The sequence below is a fragment of the Poromitra crassiceps genome, assembly GCF_964638095.1.
Source record: "Poromitra crassiceps genome assembly, chromosome: 8".
NCBI lineage: Eukaryota > Metazoa > Chordata > Actinopteri > Beryciformes > Melamphaidae > Poromitra > Poromitra crassiceps.
In genome coordinates this window covers 24,951,728-24,976,310 of record NC_139629.1, presented here as the reverse complement: position 1 = coordinate 24,976,310, position 24,583 = coordinate 24,951,728, and the positions used below count along the sequence as shown (strand labels likewise).

Genomic DNA, 24,583 nt, shown 5'->3' with positions numbered 1-24,583 from the left:
GCTGAGTGAATTGTATACATCACAAAACATCTTTATGGCTCTCCCTCCAACTCGCATCAAGAATATTGTTATGAAACATAAGTGAGACTGCCAATTCTTAAGCGGTGCAGCCGTTTCTATACGTGACGTGTGTGTTTGTAGCATGAGAGGATCGACCAATCAGGAGTACCCTATGCATATGCAGAGAAGGCCAGGGGAGAAGGGCAATGTAGTCCCCACCTACATATTACAGAGCGTTATCTGGCAAGACACCTTGCTCATATTAATCACAGAACCGGGGTTATGGTCATAACCTTGAGTTCTATTTCATAATATTGGCTTGGTGTCTCGCTGTGGGATATGCCAGCTCCCATTTTGCCAGACAAGCTTAAACCTGCACTGCTTACTTCAACACCTGGCTGTGATTTTTCAATGATCTCAACTGGAATAAAGTTACAAGCTGCAATATTAAACTTTGAATTTGGATGGGGAAGGATAATATTTATAGACTCAGCGTTTATTAGAGCCTCCCATTAAATTGTTTATGTCTTACATAGTTCTTACTCTTATGAGACAGTCAAAATGGAGGATTTTACCCTATATTGAACTCTCTGCCTTATCTTAATGTTGTATTAGATTTGATTCTACATGTAACAGTTAGATGCAGGAGGTGAAACTCGGTGAATCGGTCATTTGATTACCTGTAAAAAAAAAGCCGTGTGAGGGCTCTGGCAAGAGAGTCTGTGTCTATATACACGTGTGCCATTTAGCCCTGTGGGGGAGCTGTTTAGTAGGTCTCCAATGAATCATCCCAAAACAGGCTCTGCACATCCAGCATGGTGGCCAGCTCCAGAACCTGCTTCTGTAGAAGGCTGCTCTCCACCGTGTCCTGTAGGGGGAGCTCCGGGTACGACGATGGAAAGCTCCTGGACTCCTGCGAGGACACAAACCACTGTTTACTCCAAGAAAATAGATCCTGAAATCCCCCATGTACTAAATCGAGAATCGATTTTTATTCAGGAATCGTTTTGAATCGAAATTTGATTTTGAATTGGGAATCGTGACCCCAGGAATCAGAGTCAAATCGTGAGATACCCAGAGATACACACCCCTAATAGAGAATCTGCAACCACGTCATGTCTGGGTGAGCAACACAAGGCATCGTGGGTAATTGTGATAGACTCCTGATACACTGTGCCACTCGCCGTTAACTTCAAAGTAAAATAGCGGTACAAAAAAATTATAAAAAAAACATAATTAATTTAATTTATAAGACACCGTGACACGACAAGATATTACAACCTGGCCGGCCATAGAATGTGCAAGATACATCGAAATTAGTAATTTGATCCATCTTAAGTCATCGCGTCAAGCGTGCTAACTGCTTAGCTGCTTCTCCGCTAGCCGTCACAAGCTACCTAGCCGGGTGTATTCACAAACCGCCAAGGTCCGAATCACTATGGCAGCCGACCCCTCTCCTGAGGCCTCGGGAAGTGGTGCAAAGAAGAGGACAGACGCCGAGTCTCGTTATCACGTAAAAAAACAACACATTTGATTTATCTGAAATCATATGGGACAGGAGTCTGTGGTCCAACTCTGCTCAATTAACACAGCAGACACCAGCTGATCCAATTTAAAGTCATTCACCGTCTTCATTATTCCAAGTCTAGGTTGCACAAGATCTATCCTTCTGTCTCACCGCTATGTGATAGCTGTCAGGTGTTAGAGGGTATTGTCCCATGCCTTTTGGTTTTGTCCTTCACTGTTCACGGATTCTGGGCCTATAAAACAACACTTCGCCATCTTCCACTACTCTGAATCCTCTCTGCTCCTTCCTTCGGCTGTGCAACAGTCTCTGACGCAGGGGATGACTGTCGCCAAGAGACTCATTCTGAGGGAGTGGAAGACCCCCTCCACACCCTCCTTTCAGCTGTGGCTGACGGACATGGTCTTGGTTAAACGTATGGAGAGACTCCGGTTCTTGAGGAGCAATTCGCTTGGGAAGTTCTCGGTTATCTGGGAGCCGTTTCTGCCCTATTTGGACGAGGTTAATAGCGTAATGTAGTGTAATGTGGATTATATGTTTGTTTTAGTTTTTCTTTCTTTCTGTGTCTGAGACTTTTGTTTTTCACATTTTGAAAATTGAAAAAAAAAAAATTGAAAAAAACCCAGAAACACATGTATGTTTAAAAAGTCATAAAAGTGATTCACGTTTGTGAAGATTATCATGCTTAACACAAATTACCACTCCCATAAACTTTTGTTAACCGCAGACCTTATTTTTGCATTTAAGCAAAAATCCCCATTCACTTTTCCCTTGAAGATCCAACATGCTACATCCGGACTCCTTCCTGCGGTGCTCTATTACTTCAACGAATTCTACTTAAAGGAGAACTAACCTCCAAAACACTTTTTTTCAGCTTTTAACCAATATATATGACTTTGGGGGTGATGTGTGAAGAATTCTGGTCAGAATTTCCACATTTGACACCAAACTGTTGCCATTTTACCATTTGTATCATTTTTCAGCAGCATAACTGGCATAAGCGCCCTCTACGGGTCGAACACTGCTTTTTTTTTTTTCTCAAATGAATGGGAGATTAGGGGCACACTGACGTCACAGTGCCCCCAAAGACTATGGGATTTCAAGATAATTACTCCCCTACCCCCTCTGTACCCTTTCGGCTCCTCAGAACTCCAAGCCTATTCTTATTGAAGTTTGCTCTTAAAATACTGAACCAAACGTTGTCAAAGTTGGCACATGTCTTAATTATAGTTAGTTTCCCGCTGAATGTGTCACTACTTTATTAATATCTTACCTGAATAAGCTCGAATGATGATGTATATATTATCAGTCCGAGTTGGAAGCAGCTGTCTCCAGCCCAGGCATGCGGGAGAGAGTCCTACTGTAAACCTCATGCACTAGCTCCAAGCTCCGCGGGCGCGCGCAGCAGAGCAGAGCTCTCTGTGCTGAGAGTAGAGAGAGCAGTCTGATATTTCCGCAAACAAATATGGTCGCAGTTTAGCGCACATGTAAAATATAACGCTATACTACGACGTGACAACGTGACAAAGCTTCTCTAAACACATCGGCTACTATCATATTTCCCTGCATCCCTCCTACTGAGATTATATCGGTAATGATTTTGGACAGACTGAATGCGCGGAGGAGGAAGAGGAAAGATCTGCAGCCGTGCCCTGAGTAGCCCTGAGAGACACTCGCCTCGCTCCGACTACTGTGCCTGTCTGTGAAAAGCGTCCTGTCCAGTCGCACCTTCGCAAACAGATGCGGGATTCCCTCAATCCTGTACCCAATCTCAGACTGTATTCTCTAAATCGCACACCAGCTATTTCTGTCTGTTTGTTTGTTGCTCCGTGAGGTTACAAGCGCCCCATGCATGCAGGAGGCTGTTTCGCCAGCCTGGGTCTGGCAGGAGGGAGGAGGCGCAGGCAGCCTGCACTGCGCTGAGAGGAAAAAACTTTTGCACAACTTTTAAGAAGAATCACGAAAAGCCCACAAACTAAAATGAAAAAGGGACTATATGGCAACTTGGACGAGGGAATGACGTAGAGAAATCTCGCATTGTGTTACCCCAGAACGGGGGGTTTGTCGTATTGTGCGGTGTGCTGCTGTAACGAGCCCATGCCACTTTGCTCTCGTAGCGTAGTTTAACACACTGCCATAGAGTTACATGCAGAAAAATAATTAAATTTCTAGTTCGCCACTGAATTACCAAATTGATATAACTTTCAACCATTTTGAGCAAAGCTCTTTCCAAACAGGCCACCAGCGTTGGCTAGTTGTTGATATTTATACAGATATGGCCCCTTTCAAATAAATTATTTTTGAGGCAATAGGCAAACTGTAATGGCGTCGATTTCCGAAAAAAAATCTGGACTTCAACACAGCCAAAGAGTCCAGTATAGACAAGAGCATATGTCATTTCTTGGTTTTTTCCATAGGTATTTTCAAATCACTGTTCTAATACATATCTAGGGGGTTAGTCCCCCTTTAAGTAAATTTACTGATTTAAAAAAGTACTCAAAAAAGTACAAGTACATAAAAAGCAATTACGGTAACTAGAGTAATTGTAATGAGTTACTTTCATGCATGCAGTTTTGTTTCTAATGGTTTCATATGTTGATATTTTTATACTTTTGCTTTTATTCAGGACCCACATAAAAGGCATTTTTCAGTCCAATGCAAAGGCATTGGTGACACCTTCATTCCCAAGCATGAAATAAGCATGAAATAAACAGCCTGTTCTGAATGTGAGTGACTGACCCGGAACAGCTTATGCAGTCTGAGAGCAGCCGAGCAGAACACGAAGCGAATCAGCAGCAGTCGAAGGAACTCGTCACCAAAGAATTGTAGAAAGGCTTGATCTGTAAAGACATTGAAGAAACAATTAGCGTTATCAGAGGAGTGGACTCCACTCACATACTCCGTGTAAGAGAGTGCCGTTCATTGAACAAGCTCATATTTCGGTGAACGTGTGAACTGAGTGCAGCCTTTTGCAAATACATGAACGTACAGTGAGCGTTGTTAACTCCAGTGGAGCTCTTATTACTCTTTTCTTGCTCTTTTCTGAACTCGATAATTGCCCATTCTGTTCATGTGTTTACATCCGCATGGTAATAATAAAATCCATCAGCTGAGCGGCACCTATGTTTCGTGATCGCGTTATCATCTGCCCGATGTCATGGTAGACTTTCCGAAGAAATTCTTGCGCCCGCTCCCACAGTCCTCGTCGCACGCTGTTCAAGCCGCACACAGAGAAAAATGCCAGTAGGGGGCAGTAGAGGAACAAGGTGAAGAGACTGCCCCGCTGGGACGGATCTGAAAAGGCAAGAAGAGTAATGGCTGAGGAAAGGACAGCTGACACATTTTCTCTCAACATCCATGTAAAAATGCCGCCTCAAAACCTACTTCTGAAAAACACTTGGGTCGTTTTCATACCTGCCTTGTTTTGTTCGGTTGAATCGAACTTAAGCTGCGTTCACACCGACCTATTAAAGTTTTTCGCTGGCATCGAGTTTACATACAAAGTCAATGCAAACGAGCGATTGAGCGTATATTAGCCCGGGAGAAAAATCGCTGGGCGTCCGAGCGACAGAGACAGAGCGATAGGGAGAAAATTTGCTCGTCGCCCGAGATGAAATATCCCAACTCGAGCGAAATTACGCTGGCATCAGTCGCTCGCTGTTCAACTCCGATTGGCTGCCGTGTGAGAGTGAGTCAAGGATCACACTGGCTTGGAACAAACCGCTGGTTTATTGTGTGGCAACAAACCGCATTGACAGCTGATTGACAGGCTGAGAGCTGACATGAAGTGAAGTCTGTACTACCGGTATAGAGCTCACGTTAGGAGCACACTGATAGGCTTAGCTTGTAAACAACCACGGTGGCTCGTAGTGGACAAACATCATGACATTGCATAACGTTATAGCCCCCAGATGTCCGTCAATTATTGTGCCTGTTGACGAGCGATTTAAACAGAGCGACAGAGCGATTCCAAAGCGTTGAATCGAGCGACAGAGAGAAAAATAAATACCTCGGTGTGAACACAGCTTTAGGGGGACCTGATGGAGTGCAGTGTGTGTGTGTGTGTGTGTGTGTGGGGGGGGGTGGTACCTGATGGAGTGCAGTGTGTGTGTGTGTGTGGGGGGGGTGTGGTACATGCACGCACACATTCTTATCATTTCAATCATCAAAAAAAATATTGGAATTTATATTTTCCATCCCGGCAGACTACCATAGTCGCCTAGCCAATATGGGAGGGTCGGCAGCCCTATCTTTTGCTTTTTGGCTGGTGTGAAAGCAAACCAAACCAGCTGCAAAACTAAATAAACAATATATTATTCTCATTTATTTTTAACATACTCAATGCAATGAGGTTTTATCGTCATAAAACCCGACAATGTATGATTCTCATGTCCGGTCGGGAACCAAGGAGCCCGACTAGGCAGGTCTGAAAACGCCCTTAACCTCACTCAACCTCACATTTCCATTCAAACGTCTAGCTCAAAACATGTGTTCAAAACAGTAAGCTAAATGGTTGAAGCTCTGTTGTAGGGTGACACACACCTTGTACACTCTTGGGGTATGCTGTGGGAGACAGTAGGCACACGAGGGGTTGGCCAAACAGATTTGTGAAATTCTATGAAGAAAAACAACAGAAGGCATGTTAATTGGGAGGACACAGATTATTTGTCTGATCACAACGAGAATATCAAACCAAAAGAAACCCTATGGCTGTACCTTGTAGGCTGTGCTGTTCGAAGAATCCACGATGACAAAAAGCGGTTTCCGGGTGAAAGGGAATAAGTCCCCTGGATGAAGACTGGGGCAGACAGTAAACAAACATTAGTAGCATACAGTAAACAAGCATTAGTAACATAATAGTAAACAAGCACTATTAACACCCTTGAAACATCGAAACGTGGAATTGTTGGTTGCACTTCCAGGCTTAAAAAGGTATTAACCACCTTGATCACTCGCGTTTAAATAAGTTACATAGAAATGTTATAAAATCAAAAATTTTGCTTAAAGAATAATAGTGTAGAATTATAGATCCTCACCAGTGCATCTCTTTCTGGGCCTGATTCCTTTTCTGCACCGTCTCCCCATTCACCACATCTCGATTTGTATTTGTCAGAACTCCTCCAAAATCATATGGTCCTGAAAGGAATATCCAGAGGAAAAAGACAAGTTTGAGATGACTTTAATGGACTACACCAACTTTCTGTGAGTTTGCCCCATTGCTCACCTTACCTAACAGGGCCTAAAATTCACTTTTCAAACTGGGGGAATTCCCCCCTTATGTTCTTCAGATAGGGGGGATTTATAGACTTTGGGTGGGGGGTTTATACACTTGAGGGGGGATTTTTTCAGCCGATATGATAACTAACATATCTGCGTCTCCTGTCCGATAAGCGATAATAATTTCACATTTTTGTATTTAAAAAAGGAAGTTCTTAACCTGTAGTTTATGCATACCTGAGGTCTACCTGGTATTTACCTGGTAATTATGACCACCTGGTGGCACAGAAACTCTTTGTAAACCCACACCTGGTGCCAGTCAAGTGAAGAGCCAACCATGATGCCAAATGCGTTGTTCGCCCAATTTTGGATGAACTGATGAAAAAAGTAAATCTAACACTCCTGGTGTACACTGGATTACTTGTTGTTCCTAAATATTTTTCCTAGTTTGATTTGAAAGCACAAATTGTTTGTCATTTTAAGAGGCTGTGCTGTACCCAGATGGAGAGAAACAAGATTCAAATAACTGTTTTGTTTAGCAAACAATTTATATGGGATATAAATGTTTTACCTTCATAATCTGAACGCCCAGTAGGGAAGACTCCAGTAGCGGACAGGTAGACAAGCAGAACACTGTTTGCAGGCAATTCCTGGGAATCAGTGCAATGAAAATAAGTTGATGTAGCAAAAGAATATGACTGTTCCATATTAGTACAAGGGGTGTACAGGTGATTGTCCAGCATAGGCCCTATAGAGAGCTGCAGGCATGACGTATTTTTGTAGTCAGAACGCGGAAGTCCCGGACTTCCTGGTTCTTCACTGTTTCTGTCTATGGGATTTTTGAATGGGTTTTTGCCGCGATGCTTCAAATAAGGTCTCTGGGCAACGCAAGCTTAATCAAACGCGAACCAGAGTTCAGTCGGATAATCTTCACACATGAGGACCACTTTCATGGGTTTTGTAGCGTAAATGTGAGCCCTAGAAGTAAAAGGCTCGAGCTAAGCTAATCCAGAACTACACACTGTCGCATAGGCTTCCACGTCATGTCAGCACTCAACCTGGACTGTTGTTGATGTGTGCGCTGCTGTGCACTGATTACCCCGGGCTGAACGGGCTGAACCAGGTGAGGGAAAGAGAATTTCCGTGTTCGTCCTTTGAAGTGATGACGTTATTGACGTATCGACTCAACAGTGTAGTCTCATTTAGCCGTTTGCTAGCTAGCCGCCCTTTTAACGGCACATAAAAGCTTCAAAACTCATAAAAGTGGTCCTCATGTGTGAAGATGATATTACTAAACACTGGTTCGCGTTTGATTAAGCTTGCGTTGCCCAGATACCTTATTAGAAGCATTGCGCCAAAAACCCACATAGGCGAAAACAGTGAAGAACCAGGAGTGTTAGCATCGATGATTTCCGGACTCATTCCTGCGGCTCTCTATATGCTATGCTGTGTAAAGAACTAGTGACATCTCCAGCCAACCTCCATAGGAGGTGACGAAAGTGAAAGTGAAACACTGGAATTCTTTATCATTTTATTTGTATTGCAGTTGTTTTTGCAACTTTCCACACATGGCAATGCATATGAAGTTTTCTGTGATGTATGACCCAGAATGGCAGTGATGCAAGTGAATACTGACCTTAAAAGAGGCAGACAAGAAAGTGAAAAGCTGGCTGAACGTGGGTTTATATAGCAAATACTTGTGAGGGTTTTCTCTTTTGGCTGGCTTCTCATTGGGTTCCTGCGAAGAAACACAGTTTGATGATTAGCTGATATGTTACGTTTACTTCAGGAGATTCAAGGTAACCAGGAGGCTTCTGGGATTTGGAGTTCGAAATACCACTTTCTCATTCCAACTTCAGCCAAGTGACGTGACACAATTTGTAAACTATCTGTGACAAGTTGCATCATGTGACTACTGTAGGCTTTGAAACGTCAAACTGACCTGTATTTAGCCACCACCTTTCTTTTATGTGATTACTAGCATTGCATTGTCCCCGGGTTAAATAGGCACAAAGCAACTGTGCCTTTTGCTTGGCTGGAAATGATGGTGGTGTCCAGGTGGTTTCCAGGAGTTTCTGTCCTCGCTACTCAATGTTCTAGGTAACCAGGTAAGGCTACCAGGGGAATGTGGTCTCCATCAGATGTTCTGACACTTCCACTCACCAGCGTTCCTTGTTTTGAGTTCTGCGTAGCCAGGTTCACGGGTTCCCTCTCCAGAGCTTGGAGCATGCGAAACATGTCGATGGTTAACTCACTGAATTTCACCTAAACAGACAAGCAAATACAGACATATAAATAAGTAGACATACAAAAACGACCACTCCAATAAGAAACATGTACGCTTGGATGGTGATGCATGCTATATTAATGAAAAAGCATCGTCAAGACTGTTCACAATAGGATTTTTTATTTTATTTTATTTTTTGCCACCTGGAATATTTGGCCAGATTTCAGTTTGCTAGACTGTGAAAATCTACAGTGTGCTAAATGAAATCATTATAAATGAGAAGAGTAAGATGCTTAACTAAGAGAAGCCAGTCCATTCCTTCAATTACGATTTACTACAACCAGAATTTCTTTCCTCGCACAATTGATAATTGCTTGTCATCCAGCCATGCATGAGAAAACCATCAACACAAACACATGGTACCAGGTCTTCATCAATTTGTCTAAACTATAATGGCTTACATGTTAGAAAATATGTTGCCGTTTATCACGGTCACATCACTCATTGATTGGTAATGGTGGCTGTCAATCAAAGTGGGTGAAGCTTATGCAGATGCTGAAGCCGACATCACACGCTACAGTGGCCAATCACAACTTGACGTCACACTGCACTGGCCAATCACAACCTGACGTCACGCTGCACTGGCCATTCATAACCTGACGTCACGCTGCGTGCGGTTGTTCACGGTTGATTTATTCTGGGTTCTGATTCAACATCTGTGTTGAGGTGTATGAAGCATTGTTGAGTTATTGAGTTAGGAATTATGAGTTAGAATTAGTGAGTTAGAACCTGGTTGTTACAGTTGCCGATGATTAGTGCATCTGCGAGAATGAGCTGTCCAACCACCATGCCTTGTTCCAGTGGAGGCACACATCCCTCCTGCAGCCGATTGCTGGAGACAACAACAGCATTGTTGTCGTTCAGAACCATCACTGGGTCTGCCTGCTCACACAAACAAACAAACAAACAAACAAACAAACAGATAAACAGAGACAATCACTGGTCACTTCATTCACTGTCTTCACTGTATGTTTTCCTACTGTTACAATTCCCTACCCTCTCTCATAGATATGGCATATCTCAGTGCAAGCTAAAGATATAAGCCTATAAAACTCTGCACGTACAGCTGGCCAACATATTCATAGCTTTCAAGGGGCGTTACGTGCTGCCGGGAACGCCCACCTGGCGGTAAAAAAAAAACTTGACTAGTTTCTCACGCTGTGTTTGTTCAGCCAAAATGCCGGATACCTGTTGTGCTATCGGTTGCACTAACCGATGAGGAGACACGCCTGGCTTGTGCTTTTACAGAATCCCGTCGGAGAAAGAAAACTCAGACAGGAGGAGGTTGTGGATTTGTGCGATTAGACGTGGTTCAGTCGCTGGGGAGGGCAAATGGCTTTTTTTTTACCATCAAAGCACACACGTTTTTGCGGCCAACATTTCATCAAAGGTAAGCTCAAGTAACGTTAACGGGGTATTTTAATCATTATTGTAACGTTACTTGAGCTTACCTTTGATGAAATGTTGGCCGCAAAGACGTGTGTACAAACGGCTGAACAAACACAGCGTGAGAAACTAGTCGACTCGGCTGGCAGCGGAATGAACAAGTTTGTTTTTTGACCGTCAGGTGGGCGTTCCCGGCAGCACGTAACGCCCCTTGAAAGCTATGAATAGAGGCCTTCTTTAAAAAAAAGAGACTGTTTTCAATTATATGTGAAAGGACTGTAATAGACCCTTTTCACAGCAGCCATTTTGTGTCTCAAGGCAGGGTAAAGATAGGTGTAACCAATAACATTAATTAATGAGGGCACTGGAACACCTAGATGGAATGGAAGTTGGAAACCATCGTTAATGTTATCGGTTACGCCTGTTAATGTTGACCTATATACATGATGTATTTATTTTGGTGTGGAGGCGGGGTTACCTCTATAAAGGCTGCCACCTCCTGTAACACCAGGTTCCATTCCAACTGGTCCTCTGTGTTGAACCGCTGTGTGTAATCTTCGATTTCCTCAGATAACTCCTGCAGCGAGAAGGGACAGATATTAGGGTTAGGGTTAGGGTTAGTGCAAGCACTCATGTTGTCTCATGCAATTCACAAAATACACTTTTCAGACTACGGAACTCCAAAAGTTAGACTTGGGCTAGATTCTAACGTAATAAGGCCTCATACAAAGTTCTAAGTCAAGACTAGTTGCCCCATTGTCCTGAAAGAGACAAACACTTTTGGTTTTGCCTGTTAAGCCAAAACCACACATTTATGTCTGGCCCCGATCTGCCTAACCTACTGTAGTTGTTTGTGTTTATACTGTATGTTGTTAAATTGCACTAGCTTGTGTTACTTTTGCAGGAACTGTAACAGATTGTTGGTAAAAAGAAAAGATAGATATTGAATAGTGGATGGTAATGGCTAGAGAGTTCAAACAAAATCTTTGATTACATTTTTTCTGTTATCCATTCAAAGAAAAGGAAGGAAGGTGTGTTGCCATCTACCTCCCAGCATGCTTTAGTTTGAATATTTTGCTTGCATACCTTAACCAAAACTTTGACTAGGTCCATCTTGTTCAGCAGTAAACAGACGACTATGTAGCGAGCATAATATCGAAGCTTCTTCACTACTAACTCTGGCCTAACAGAAAAGAAAGAGAGGATCATGTCAATGTGTAAAATCAGGCAAATCCACACTAAACTGCAAACATCTTCTTTAAGCGATAAGCCGGTGGAAGGCCGGGTTTTTCAGTCCACAAAACATTCCTGGAGTTTTCCAGGGAAACTGAGTTACAGCATTCTCCTAAACAATTGAACTTTAGCTGAAGGTCCCGTCTCACGGCTCAGGGTGGAAACGACGTATTTTTTCAAGTCAACTTGGCAGCTCGCGGCTTCTGGAGACGATTGTGCCAGACGAGCAGTATGGTATGTTTTTCTTTTTTTCCCACTTCAGGTTCCCGGGAAAAAGTTTTGTGTACTAAAAAAAACATCACCTGACCTTCCACTGGGATGGGGCGAGTAGATAATGACTGAATTTTCATTTTTGGGTAAATGTATCCTTTAAGCCTATTAATGACATTTTATGGTTCATGTATCAATAGACAGAATGTTATGGATAGAATCAGCCATAGCGTAACCTGCTTGTAAGTTGCTGCACCATTACTGCATGAAGTGAGCCGTCAGGAGAGAGATTCTGAGCAATTTAATGAACGTTTTAATCAATTGATGAACAAAACTTTGGTCAAAATATAAGACAGTGCTATCTGGTTAATTTGAATTTAAGCACTTTGTTAAAAAGGGGCCATTTTCAAGGTATTCCAGGACTTGATTCCCCACCCCTCGAAATTCAAGTACTTCAAGCAACTTGTGCGAACCCTGAAGAAATATTTTGATCCCGAGAGGCCCGCGATTATGCATACCAAATTTGGAGATGGCCTCAATGGTCTAGGACAGGGATACTCAACTTGCTTTGCGCGGGGGCCACTTTCGTGAAATGATCGAAGGCCAGGGGCCAGTTAATAAACAAACAATATACATTTTTCTGTGGCGGATTGTAGGTTTTTGGGGTGTCAGCCGGAGTTTAGTCTGACAATGTTGTGCACACCGGATAGTTAGTTAGGTTAAGTTAGTTAGGTTAAGTTACATACACAAGTGCCTGGGTAGCAAGCAGACAATTTGACAATTTAGCAGCTAAATCATAGATTATTGAAAGATATTCCATATTCCAGACTGAAATGCTATAACAGAAGTGGAGTATTGGCCAGAATGACATGAACATTTGCACACTTATTCAGCTGGTATCTTGCATGTTGCGTTCAGGTGCACTGTACTTTTTTCTTTTTTTGCAATTCCATCCCACGAGTTGAGTATCACTGGTCTAGGAGTTTGCAAAAATTGGCTCCAAAAATGTGGCTCCAAAAATGTGCCTTGATAACTCTTTGTCCCGTGACCTGTCCAAGGATCTACCACAGCCTAAGTATGTATATTTAGTTTTGGCTGCAGAGTGTCTCCCACTAACAAATTTGAAGAAATTCCCTCAAGGCGTTCCTGAGATATGGGATGGCATGGGACGGATGGACAGACAGACGGACGGACAACCTGAAAACATAATGCCTCCGGCCACAGAGGCATAAAAGAAATCAAAGATAATTCAGATTTCATCTAAATCAAGACTGTGACTGCTCGGAATCTGTGCTGCCTCCGTCTGCTCTCTGAATCTGTAACTCACAACCGGATATTTTGGGAACTTACCTGTCCTCCTTATTGACCTGAAAGTAGTAGGATCGCTGACGGATGGCTGAGTAGAATGAAAAGGCCTCGTTCAGGTAACTTGTTTCTGAGGTACGAAGGCTGCCAATCAAGAGAGGACAGGAAGAAGGTGGGTTACTTTGTGGAACGTGAGTGGAGGCTACGACAGGGTTCACCTCATGTACGCAAGTTTGAGCCAGCGTGGACTCGTGGTGCAGCGTGAAATCTGGCTGAGTTTGAGAATTATTATGAAACTTTTTTTTTTAATATAATTATTTCTATTGACTGAGAGGTAAGGGTCAGTACAGGTTAGATGCAAAACAAACAATAATTTGACATTGATGTGTCCTTACTAGTAGTGGTAGTAAAGCTGTCCAATTTTGGATGCAACCTCCCCAATCTGCCATCTCTTCAAGCCATACCGGCTGTCCAGAACCTGCCTGTCCAGAAAACAAAAACAAAAAACAAAGAAAATATATTGAGCAGAGCACTACACATAAATATCACTCAACAACTAGAACTAAAGTGACAGAACATCTGGCCAATGACACTTTGACAGTGACCTGCCTACAATTATGCCCGCCTTTCTTTGTATTAACATTACTGTGTGTGAACTGAGGAATACTTAAAGCCCTGTCGTTACGGAATAGATTTGGGCCACGTGTGAAAACTGTATCTGAGTTCTGAAATTAATTTGAGAATTCACTTTATTCTCAGATTAATTAACCCACTTTGAGTTATACTGTATGTCATGTAAGGGATAATGTGCCAGAGCGGAGGGATCTTGAATCGTAGTGAGTCATGCAGTAATACATTGGCGCTTTTATTTTGAAAGTAAAATTGTCTAGCTTCCGTATGGTTAGTATGGTCACGTCAGTTTGATGGTTATTTGTGTTGTGGGTTCAAGACGATACCGTCTTCTAACTTGAAAGATGTGAGTTTGCTGGTCTCACAGTTAGGTAGTGTATTTTGATCTGTGATTCCAGTCGTGTCATGTATTTCAGTGAGTTTTTCAGTTGTGATAAAAAATGTTAATGAAAATGTCGTGTAGTATAAACTCCCCAGTCTTTTCATAATCAGTTAAGATTTCAAAGTCGTCTAGTGTATCTAGGCTAAAACGGTAGGGATGCACCGATCGATCGGCACGTGACCGGAAATGGCCGATTTTCACGTGATCGGCCTCGATCGGTGATCTGTTCCGGTCACTCTAAATAGCCGATTCTGTGAGCCGATTTTCACATGACGTGCGCGCACCCCAAAGCACCGAGACAGGCACCCAGCCACCACACCACACATGCCAGCATACCTTCCTCGTTGTGGATTTTTTTCACCGTCAGTGAAGTAGACAAAGCTCGCAGTTTGTCACACATGCAAGTCGAAAATAAGCCGTGGAGACAGAGATGCGGCCGAGTCCCGCTCGGCTGGAGTCCAGTCAGAGCGGCTCGCTTCACCTCACTGGCCCCTCTCTCTCTGCTCTCTCTCCCCGGGAAGCGGTGCTCCAGCAACCCGCCACCGCGCACAGCCGGCTTGGCGAGGTGAACGCGAGCATTGTGTCCAGTATGATAACCATTCCCCGACCTGCTTTTCCATTCCACATCAGCGCTGCTGCCTCAGCCTGTCAAGTCATGTTGTAACGTGACGTGGATACAGGAGAGACTATTTGTTTCGTATTGCAAATAGAACGACATGAGACGACGGACATAATAATAAAAATGCATCGGACTCACAAGTGTGCAACGTTTTCTGTGCGTGACGATATTTTTTCGGATGGCAGATAAAAATACGCATACCAAACTTCGGACTGTGTGTAAACTCCGCCTGATATTCAGACTGAAGATCGTTACTGTAACTCATAAACTCATTTCCCCTCTACTCAAGAGGACTGGTCTGGAGCCAGTCTATAAACTCCTTGTCCATGGATCATTTTGATGTTCTGTTGCACCTGTTTTCTTTTGGAAAAGTAAATGCATGATAGCTGTGGGATATAGGCTATTGGATTTAATTTAATTTTTGTATTCATTGTATTTGCACAAAAAAGCTCTGTCCAGTAGCCTAACCTGGAACACTTTTATTTTGAGTGTTTGAGTGAGAAGGTCCTACTTCATGCAAATGATAAGAATTGTTTATTTGTTTATTTGGATCCCCATTAGATGTAAGAATTGTTCTATGAATCTTAATTTTTAAACAAAGTTACAAAAACGTTTGTGTAAGCTGTCAATTGTTGTTTTTAGAAAAAATGCCAAGAAAATGGCAATCGGTGCATCCCTATAAAACGGATTTATTCCTTGTCCATTGTACTTAAATGGAGATCTTTATTTATCCTTATTTCTTTACATGGGCTAATTCAAACACTTGTCCCGGGTGAGATTCAAACCCTCGGCAACAAGATTGTTAGATTGTAATCTGGTTCTCTACCAACTGAGCTAACCAGCCTGTGGATGTTGGGAGAGGTGTCGAAGTGGGGCGCGGGGGTGTGTGGGTGTGTGGGTGTGTGTGTGTGTGGGTGTGTGTGTGTGTGTGTGTGTGTGTGTGTGTGTGTGTGTGTGTGTGTGTGTGTGTGTGTGTGCGTGTGCGTGTGCGCGTGCGTGCGTGTGTTTTATTTTTGTTCTTGCTTGATGGTGGGTTTCATCTCCGTTTTTGTTCTTCCATTATGGTCTGAGTATCATTGATGTGAGATGTATGATTCCTGTCTTTGTTGAAAACCAATATTCTGTCAAAGAATTCTGTAAAAAAAATAATAATAATAATAATAATAATAATAATAATAATAATAATAATAATAATAATAATAATAATAATAATAATAATAATAATAATAATAAGCAACTGGAATGACCTGTGCTGCTGCTGAAACTTCCACAGCTTGGTGTAGACATCAAACGTCCGTCCAAAGTAGGACTGCCACTGCTTGTGTCCATACTGAGGGAGGTCTCTGCAGAAACAAGGACATGAAAAAGGGTTAGGCTGAGTTCACACAGGATCAGGCGCTCGCTTTGACCCCCCCCCCCGCGCTCCATTCATAACGGTAGTCCGTCAGGCTCCGGCAGGTGAGAGAGCTCAGGGCGATCCAACTTTTGGGGGATGCAGCCCTACATCACACTCCGCTGGCCAATCTAGACGGCCCACACACACACACACACACACACAGCTCTGCTCTGTTTTTCCCTTCTCGTCTCCCTCAAAGAATCGCGGCTATATCCTGTATATCTGTAGCTTTTGAAGGGGAAGCGCTGGAGGGTATCTTGTTCTTGTTGAAGGTTGTGTTTTTTCTGTTTCTTTTTTTTTATTTCATCCACCTTGTATTTGCACTCCCTTTTTTTTATGTTAACCATGGTTAACGCTTTTTGTATTGGTGGCTTGGCTCACGGCTAGCTGACAGGTTGAGCGACCCAGCAGGAAAACTCTGGCGAGCCCAGATGGCCAGTTTGTATCTAATCCACAGTCTTTCTGTTACTGTAACATCTAGGACTATCAGAATGAAAACATTCAAACTTCACATTCATTTAAATTCACCTAGATTGATAAAAATAGACCTAACTATTGTAGTGACCTCAATGATTGTATAATATGCCTAGAGAAATGATTCCGTTTGTGTTTTAAGAGGGGTGTTGGTCTTGCGTGGGACCTTTACTATGAATCAAGCGCGAGATGCCTAGTGTATATATATATACATGTATATATATATATATATATATATATATACACACAGTATGTATATATTATATATATATTCTCTTAGAGAGCCTCTTCTACATGTTTCTCAAAGTGAAAACCATGTTGTAAGGTGACGTAAAGGTCCCAAGCAAGACCAACACCCCTCTTAAAACACCCCATTCCCATATACAGTATATAGAGAGGAGAGAGGAGAGGAAGAGAGGAGAGGATGAGAGGGGAAGAGAGGAGAGGAGAGGGGAGGATAGGAGAGGAGAGGAGGGGATGAGAGGGGAAGAGAGGAGAAGGGAGGAGAGGAGAGGAGAAGAGGGGAAGAGAGGAGAGGAGAGGAGAGGAGAAGAGAAGAGAGGGGAGGAGAGGAGGGGAAGAGAGGAGAGGAGAAGGGAGGATAGGAGAGGAGAGGGGGAGGGGAGAAGGGAGGAGAGGAGAGGAGAGGAGAGGAGAAGAGAGGATAGGAGAGGAGAGGGGAGAGGAGAGAGAGGAGAGAGGAGAGGAGGGGAAGAGAGGAGAGGGGAGGATAGGAGAGGAGAGGAGAGGAGGAGAAGAGAGGAGAGGAGAGAGGAGAGAGAGGAGAGGGGAGGAGAGGAGGGGAAGAGAGGAGAGGGGAGGATAGGAGAGGAGAGGAGAGGAGGGGAAGAGAGGAGAGGGGAGGACAGGAGAGGAGAGGACAGGAGAGGAGAGGAGAGGAAGAGAGGAGAGGGGAGGACAGGAGAGGAGAGGAGAGGAGAGGAGAGGAGGGGAGGGGAAGAGAGGAGAGGGGAGGACAGGAGAGGAGAGGAGAGGAGAGGAGAGGAGGGGAGAGGAGAGGAGAGGAGAGGAGAGGAGGGGAAGAGAGGAGAGGGGAGGAGAGGAGAGGAGAGGAGAGGAGAGAGGAGAGGAGAGGAGAGGAGAGGAGAGGAGAGGAGAGGAGAGGAGAGGAGAGGAGAGGAGAGAGGAGAGCAGAGGAGAGGAGAGGAGAGGAGAGGAGAGGAGAGGAGAGGAGAGGAGAGGAGGGGAAGAGAGGAGAGGGGAGGACAGGAGAGGAGAGGACAGGAGAGGAGAGGAGAGGAGAGGAGAGGAGAGGAGAGGAGAGGAGAGGAGAGGAGAGGAGAGGAGAGGAGAGGAGAGGAGAGGAGGCCTAAGTGATAACTGACCTCAGCCCATTGAATAGTTGTTTGGACTTGTCCAGGAGATAGCAGAAATCTGTGACGGTCTTCCTTTCACCTAATGGAATATCCTCCTCAGTCTCAACTCCAGTCATGACAGTTTTCACACCTAATACACACAGAAACATTTGACTGTAAATGGATATTGCATTCAAACAGACAAAATACACCAATACTTACTTATTGGCACCACTGTCTCATTCAGTAATCACTGTTCATCATCATCAGTTCATTTTATGATCCAGAACAAACAGAAATCTTCCAACTAATTATTCCAGCTGTCAGTGAGAAGTTATCATATAGACAGTGTTGGCTGCAGAGATCTGCTGTCTACAGGTGTCCTAGTTAAATCTGAAACTATGGAGGAAGTGCATCACATGGTCACCTTTTTTAGGTTGACCCGGGCTGTCCCAGATTTCATGTTCACACTGGCAGTTTGCCAAGATGGATGTGCAATCAGGTCGAGGCAGCCCGCAGTCGGGTCACACATTTTAATTTGCCATAGAAAGCTGCACCCCAAAAAGATTTGTAGCCCCTGATTTGTTTATGTACTTTTTGCCAGGGAAATGACTGAGTAGCAACAAGCTAAAGGCTTTTCCATAAGCACCAGCTGCCAGCTACATTGGCCGGACATCAACACATTTCCAGGCGGCTACTTTCTTACTGTCACAATAACTGCAACAACTGCAATACCGTGCTATAGACAAGCCAACTGCTGTGGATGGCAAGTAGGGATGCAAACAATTCATCGGAGAACGATGAATTGATCGTTAAGGATTTACTCGAGCACGTGAAAATTTACTCGATCAAAACAACAACAACAGCGATGTGCTTCTGTCAGTAGAACTGTGTTTTCAAATCATGTTTCAATGATCCTCCAATGATACAGTATCACTATAGCCCTTTTCAGACACGTCACGCAGTGACCTCTGACTGAGCCCCTGGCAGCCATCTTTGGTCTGAAAGAAGAGGAAAACACAAATATGAAGCGGGCGAAGAGAAGCGTTGTTTGGGAGCATTTTGAAAAGAAAGGAGAAGATAGTGCCGCATGCAAATACTGTGATTCGGTGTACACCTACAACACGTCGACGACAACAATGCTCTATCACCTGAACAATGTTCATTGGGATAAATAGCCTGGCTCCTCCTCCTCGTCTCACCTGGACTGGAGCAACCCAGCATCAGCTCAGCGTTTAGGAGCTGCGACGCACGGCGAGCAGACAAAATAACAATCCATCTGCGGTAAGTGAGCCACCTATGCAGCGGCTGCGGCTTCGGTCTCACGACCTTCTTCAGAAAACTTCCAAGATATGAATCGTCTATATTCTCAAAAAACGTCAATATCAGCAGTTAGCATGCTAGGCTAACGACAGATCAAACACAGACCATGCAAGTCAAATAACGATGTGTGCCGCTGCCTGCTATCAGAAAATAAGATATTTACAGGATGTAAATAGAAGAATTTCAGATCCGTTTTCCTCGTTTTCAGGTCGAAGTTCAAAACGAATTATCGTTCAGTGCAAGGGAGTCAAACCGGACTCATCAGGGTGACTTGAAAATCATATTTAAAGCTGGAAATAAGGTCCAGGTTGTAGAAAACGGCATTTCTCCTTTAATATCTCACAACGGTATGCATCATTTGATATGCAAATTAGCGTGTGACATCATCTAGCGACTTTCTGAGCAGCCAATAGCTACTTTCCTTGGAAAAGAGTTGGCAACACAGAGACGGTTTCAATTTTACAACAGAAACATTCTAAATTGCCCACAGCTTCCTGTTGCAGCGTTTGCTGGTACAATAACTGACAGGGGGGGGAAAAAGGTTTCAAATGGTTCCCTAGCAACACAAATGTAAACGGTCTATACCACTGACCTAAAGAATATGGACAGAGCTATCCCATTCACTTTGGTCTCCCGTTTGGAGTTGATTCGTTGCCCGTCGCCATCTTGATTTTTCGTCAGCAGAGTGGGAGGGAATGGGTTGAGCCCTTGCACAGATCACGTGAGATGGGGGTTTCCCAGAGCCGCAGCTCCGCCTGCTATTGGTCCGTGATCGGCAAGCTGAGCGATCACTGGACAGACGATCTGTCAATCACCCCCTTTTCTATCATCTATTTTACTCCAAATGGGCGAGTTATATAAAAAATTACCCCCCCCCCCCCTATATTTATGAGAAGGTGAAATTAGCTCTATAGCCCGAAACAGTGTTTTGCCCCTGACTGGAAAGATGTTTAATCCTGTTACAAAGTCGGGCATTTTAACATGGGGGGGGATGCCTACTGCCCCCGACGACTAGTGGCCATTCAAGGAACTACAGCTTTTCAATTGACTTCTGCATCATCGGAGGGAAGCCGGGGGGGTTGGCCACTGGTTATCCCTATGAGAACGTGTTCTTCAAATGTACCTGTAATTAGAGATGCACCGATATCGGCATGTGAACGAAAATGGCAGATTTTCAGCTGATCGGGGTCAGTCTACATAATGTGTGCCGGTCGGCTCCCCCCCTATTTTCACATGACGAGACAGGCAGCCACCACACCACACACACGCCAGCATGTCCTCCTCCTCAGTGTGGACATTTTTCACCGTCAGTGAAGAAGACACAAAGCTCGCAGTTTGTCACACATGCAACATGAACAACTGGCCGAGTCCCGCTCAGCTGGAGTCCAGTCTGAGGGGCTGGCTCACCTCTCTCTCCCTCTCCCCTGCAGCACACCACGGCCACAGCGCACCACAGCCGGCTTGGCGAGGTGAATGTGAGCATTGATGGAGCCTTGTGTCCAGTATACAGGATGTGTTTCGTATTGCGAACATAATAATCAAACGCATCAGACTCGGTGTTCAAGGTTTTCTGTACGTGGCGATTTTTTTCCGGATGGCGGATTAAAAAAACGCATACAGAATTTCGGGCTCTGTGTGTAAACTCTAATATTCAGACTGAATCGTCAACTCGTTCTTTTACTCAAGAACAGCCTAGAACAGCCAAATCCACAACTGTGGAGTGGGCGTGGCTTCGAAGGTCTGGAGGAGCCAATATAAACTCCTTGTCCATGGATAGTATTTTGATGTTCTGTTGCACCCGTTTGCTTTTGGAAAACTAAATGCATGATAGCTGTGGCTGTGGGATATACTGGAATTTATTTGTTTATATTCATTGTATTTGCAAACTGGAACACTTTTATTTTGAGATGTGTTTGAGTGAGATGGTCCTACCTCATGCAAATGATAAGAATTGTTACATGAATCTTAATTTTCTATTAAAGCAAAGTTACAAAAAAAATTGTGTAAGCTGTCAAGTTCTTAGAAAGAAAATCGGAATAGGCCAAAATTGGTATCGGCAAGTCAGACTATAGAAAAATCGGAAATCGGAACCGGCCAAGAAAATCGCAATCGGTGCATCCCTACCTGTAATTCTTTACACTAAAACAGTGATTCCCAAACGGTGGTGGTCCGCGGGGCTTCGCCTGGTGGTCCGCCAGGGCATTTTCTTTAACAGACAACAGTTTTCCTTTATACACATTAACCCTGAGGAGTAGGTTTGGGCCGATTTTCGGAAATATGGCAATATTCGGGAAATATGATTTTGAAACTTTGCTTTCAAGGCAGGCAGACAGCCGACACCTCTCTTTAGGTTAGAGAGGGAGGCAGGCAGACAGACAGACAGACAGACAGACAGGTTTAGGTTAGAGTCAGACAGACAGACAGACAGGCAGGTTTAGGTTAGACAGACAGACAGACAGACAGATTTAGGTTAGAGAGATTAGATGACACCTCTCTAGGTTAGGCACTAGGCAGGCAGGCAGACAGACAGACAGACAGACATACAGGTTTAGATTAGAGTCAGACAGACAGGTTTAGGTTAGAGTCAGACAGTAAGACAGACAGACAGACAGACAGGTTTAGGTTAGAGTCAGACAGACTGGTTTAGATTAGAGTCAGACAGTAAAACAGACAGACAGACAGACAGACACAGACAGGTTTAGGTTAGACAGACAGACTGGTTTTCTGACGGGATGTTAGCGAGCACAAATGAACCATGCACAGTCTCTGCAGGTGTCTGCCTGACTGCACGCTCCACTGGCACTGTAGCAAACACACTGAGGGGGCTTCGAACCCAAGTCTCTACAGAATATGCATGAGCATATATGCAGGTATTTTAGCTGGTGCTGCAGATCATTCACGTTATCCAATTATTAAAATGCCTCGCGCATCACATACCGCAGTTTAACCAAATGCCTTTTACGTTTTCTCTCTCTCTCTCTCTCTCTCTCTCTCTCTCTCTCTCTCTCTCTCTCTCTCTCTCTCTCTCTCTCTCTCTCTCTCTCTCTCTCTCTCTCTCTCTCTCTCTCTCTCTCGCGCTCGCTCGCTTTCTCTCTCTCTCTCTCTCTCTCTCTGACCCATTCCAGGTGGGGGATCGATGTCCGGATGATAACCGTTAGCAAACCCAATCAAAGCTAATATGTGTGTCAGACATGTATTAACGCTAATATTTGTCAGTTTAGACAGGTACCAAACCAGCAAGCGGACCGCCTCTGCTATTGTGCTAACGTTAGTGTAATCTACATGTCCTTACCTCGATAGCCGGGCTAACGTTAACGTTAATGAACTGTGGAATACTGTAACGTTAGGTCCTTCTAACAAAATACACGAGCTCTGTCTTTGTTGGCATCTCACTGTGTCCGTTAAGGGTCCACTGTAACGGTCCTGTGTCCGTTAACGTTCCACCGTGACGCTCCTGTGTCCATTAACGGTCCACTGTCCCGGGGAGCGGGCTGATGTGCCTGGTACAGCCGAGGTTCTCGTCCTCTGACAGGGCTGCAGGGTGAAGAAGACAGTGGTGAAGACAGACCAGACTGCAAAGATACTACTACAGTACTACTGGCTAGCTACTTCCGGGTCATGCTTTTCAAAATAAAACGCCTCCATCAAAATCAAATTATGAAGCTTTTTTGGTAGGCAGGGTAAAATACAAAATATTCAAGATTCAAGAGAATTTTAATAGCCATAGTGAGTAATAATCTTACAAACGCGGAATTTGATGGAAAGTGCATTATGCAGGGCAAAGATCACAATCACATCAATAGCAGAAGATGAAGCAAACAGAAAACAATCTCAAAAAGTTCTTTAACATCCATGTAAAAAAAAAAGTATTTTATGGCCTGGCTTTTAATTAATTATCCGTATTTAATAATTATTTGTATTTGGCCCTATGATTTTATCTTTTCAATTTTTTCCACCTTACTATATCACTAGTAAAAGTAATTTAAGTGATTATGTATATATATATATATATATATATATATATATATATATATATATATATATATATATATATATATTTTTTTTTTATTCATATGAGGCATGCATTTCCCATAAACAGATTTTAAAAATTGCAACAATTTGTGGCGTGCAGCGCACCTGCCACACACACGGGAATGTCAGAGGAGACACAGCCAGGACACTGTCAGGAATAGAATATCCATGCCCTGGGCCTGTGTCCGGGTGGCCCGTTCAGTTATCCATCAATGTAAGGTGTTACGACGTTACCAAGCTGAAAATGGTGTTCGTGACCAGACGTTTGAGGCAAATCTGATGAAATTCCATCAAGGTCCTGCATGAAACGAGCAGTCGTGATGTCACAGTAACCTTGAACTTTACCTACCAAAATCTAATCAGTTGATCCTTGAGTCCATGTGGACGTTTGATGCAAATTGGAAGAAATTCTGTCAAGGCGTTCTTGAGATATCACGTTAACAAGCTTGGAAATGGCGTTAGTGATGTCACAGTGACCTTAACCTTTGTCCTTTGACCACCAAAATCAAATTAGTTCATCCTTGAGTTGAAGTCGACGTTTGAGCCAAAATGGAAGAAATTCCGTCAAGGCATTCCCGAGATATTGCGTTAAAGAGCTTGGAATTGGGGTTCGTGAGGTCACCGTGACCTTGAACTTTGTCCTTTGACCACCAAAATCGCATTAGTTCATCCTTGAGTTGAAGTCGACATTTGAGCCAAATTGGAAGAAATTCCGTCAACCCGTTCCTGAGATATTGCGTTAACGAACTTGGGAATGGCGTTCATGAGGTCAGTGACCTTGAACTTTGAGCTATGACCACCAAAATCGAATCAGTTCATCCTTGAGTCCAAGTCGACGTTTGAGGCAAATTTCATGAAATTGCATCAAAGATGTCCTATTCTTTAATTAAAAAGGCAACCATGAAGTCAAACTGATACAATAAAGTGTTCTTTGTACTTTTAAAATAAATTCAAAATGAACATGCATTGATTTTAATTGAATGTTTAATATCGTCTAAAATAGGTACATGGAGTGAGATGGAAATGAAAGCGTACAACAGCATTTTGTCATTGAACAGAAAATGTTTCTCATGGGGGGGGGGGGGGGGGGGGCAATACAAAACAGATCCTGAGCTGACAGAAGCTGTAAACCGTGACTCCCAAACTATGCTGCACACAATTAAAGGACCAGTGTGTGGAATTTATTGGCATTTGGCGGGACGCACTTATCAGAAATGAATATACCATACATAAGTCAGTTGTAATTAG

The 24,583-nt window shown here is 43.6% G+C and overlaps 1 protein-coding gene across 2 annotated transcripts; it reads right to left on the bottom strand.

Annotated features, from left to right (window-relative positions):
• Positions 1-766: 766 nt before the first annotated feature.
• scai (suppressor of cancer cell invasion) lies at positions 767-18,117 on the bottom strand (the record flags this gene model as incomplete). 2 transcript variants are annotated; one of them, XM_083641591.1, is made up of 16 exons in its annotated part: positions 767-916; positions 4,265-4,365; positions 4,646-4,819; positions 6,068-6,140; positions 6,242-6,323; positions 6,562-6,661; positions 7,314-7,392; positions 8,379-8,480; positions 8,906-9,007; positions 9,759-9,911; positions 10,894-10,992; positions 11,502-11,598; positions 13,209-13,307; positions 13,559-13,645; positions 16,042-16,137; positions 18,011-18,117. In XM_083641591.1, 16 exons carry the CDS (start codon positions 18,115-18,117, stop codon positions 767-769), a joined length of 1,701 nt encoding a protein of 566 aa, XP_083497717.1. The 2 variants fall into 2 exon arrangements, with proteins under 2 accessions (XP_083497717.1, XP_083497716.1); XM_083641590.1 differs by having other exon boundaries at positions 767-913.
• Between the last annotated feature and the right edge of the window lie 6,466 nt (positions 18,118-24,583).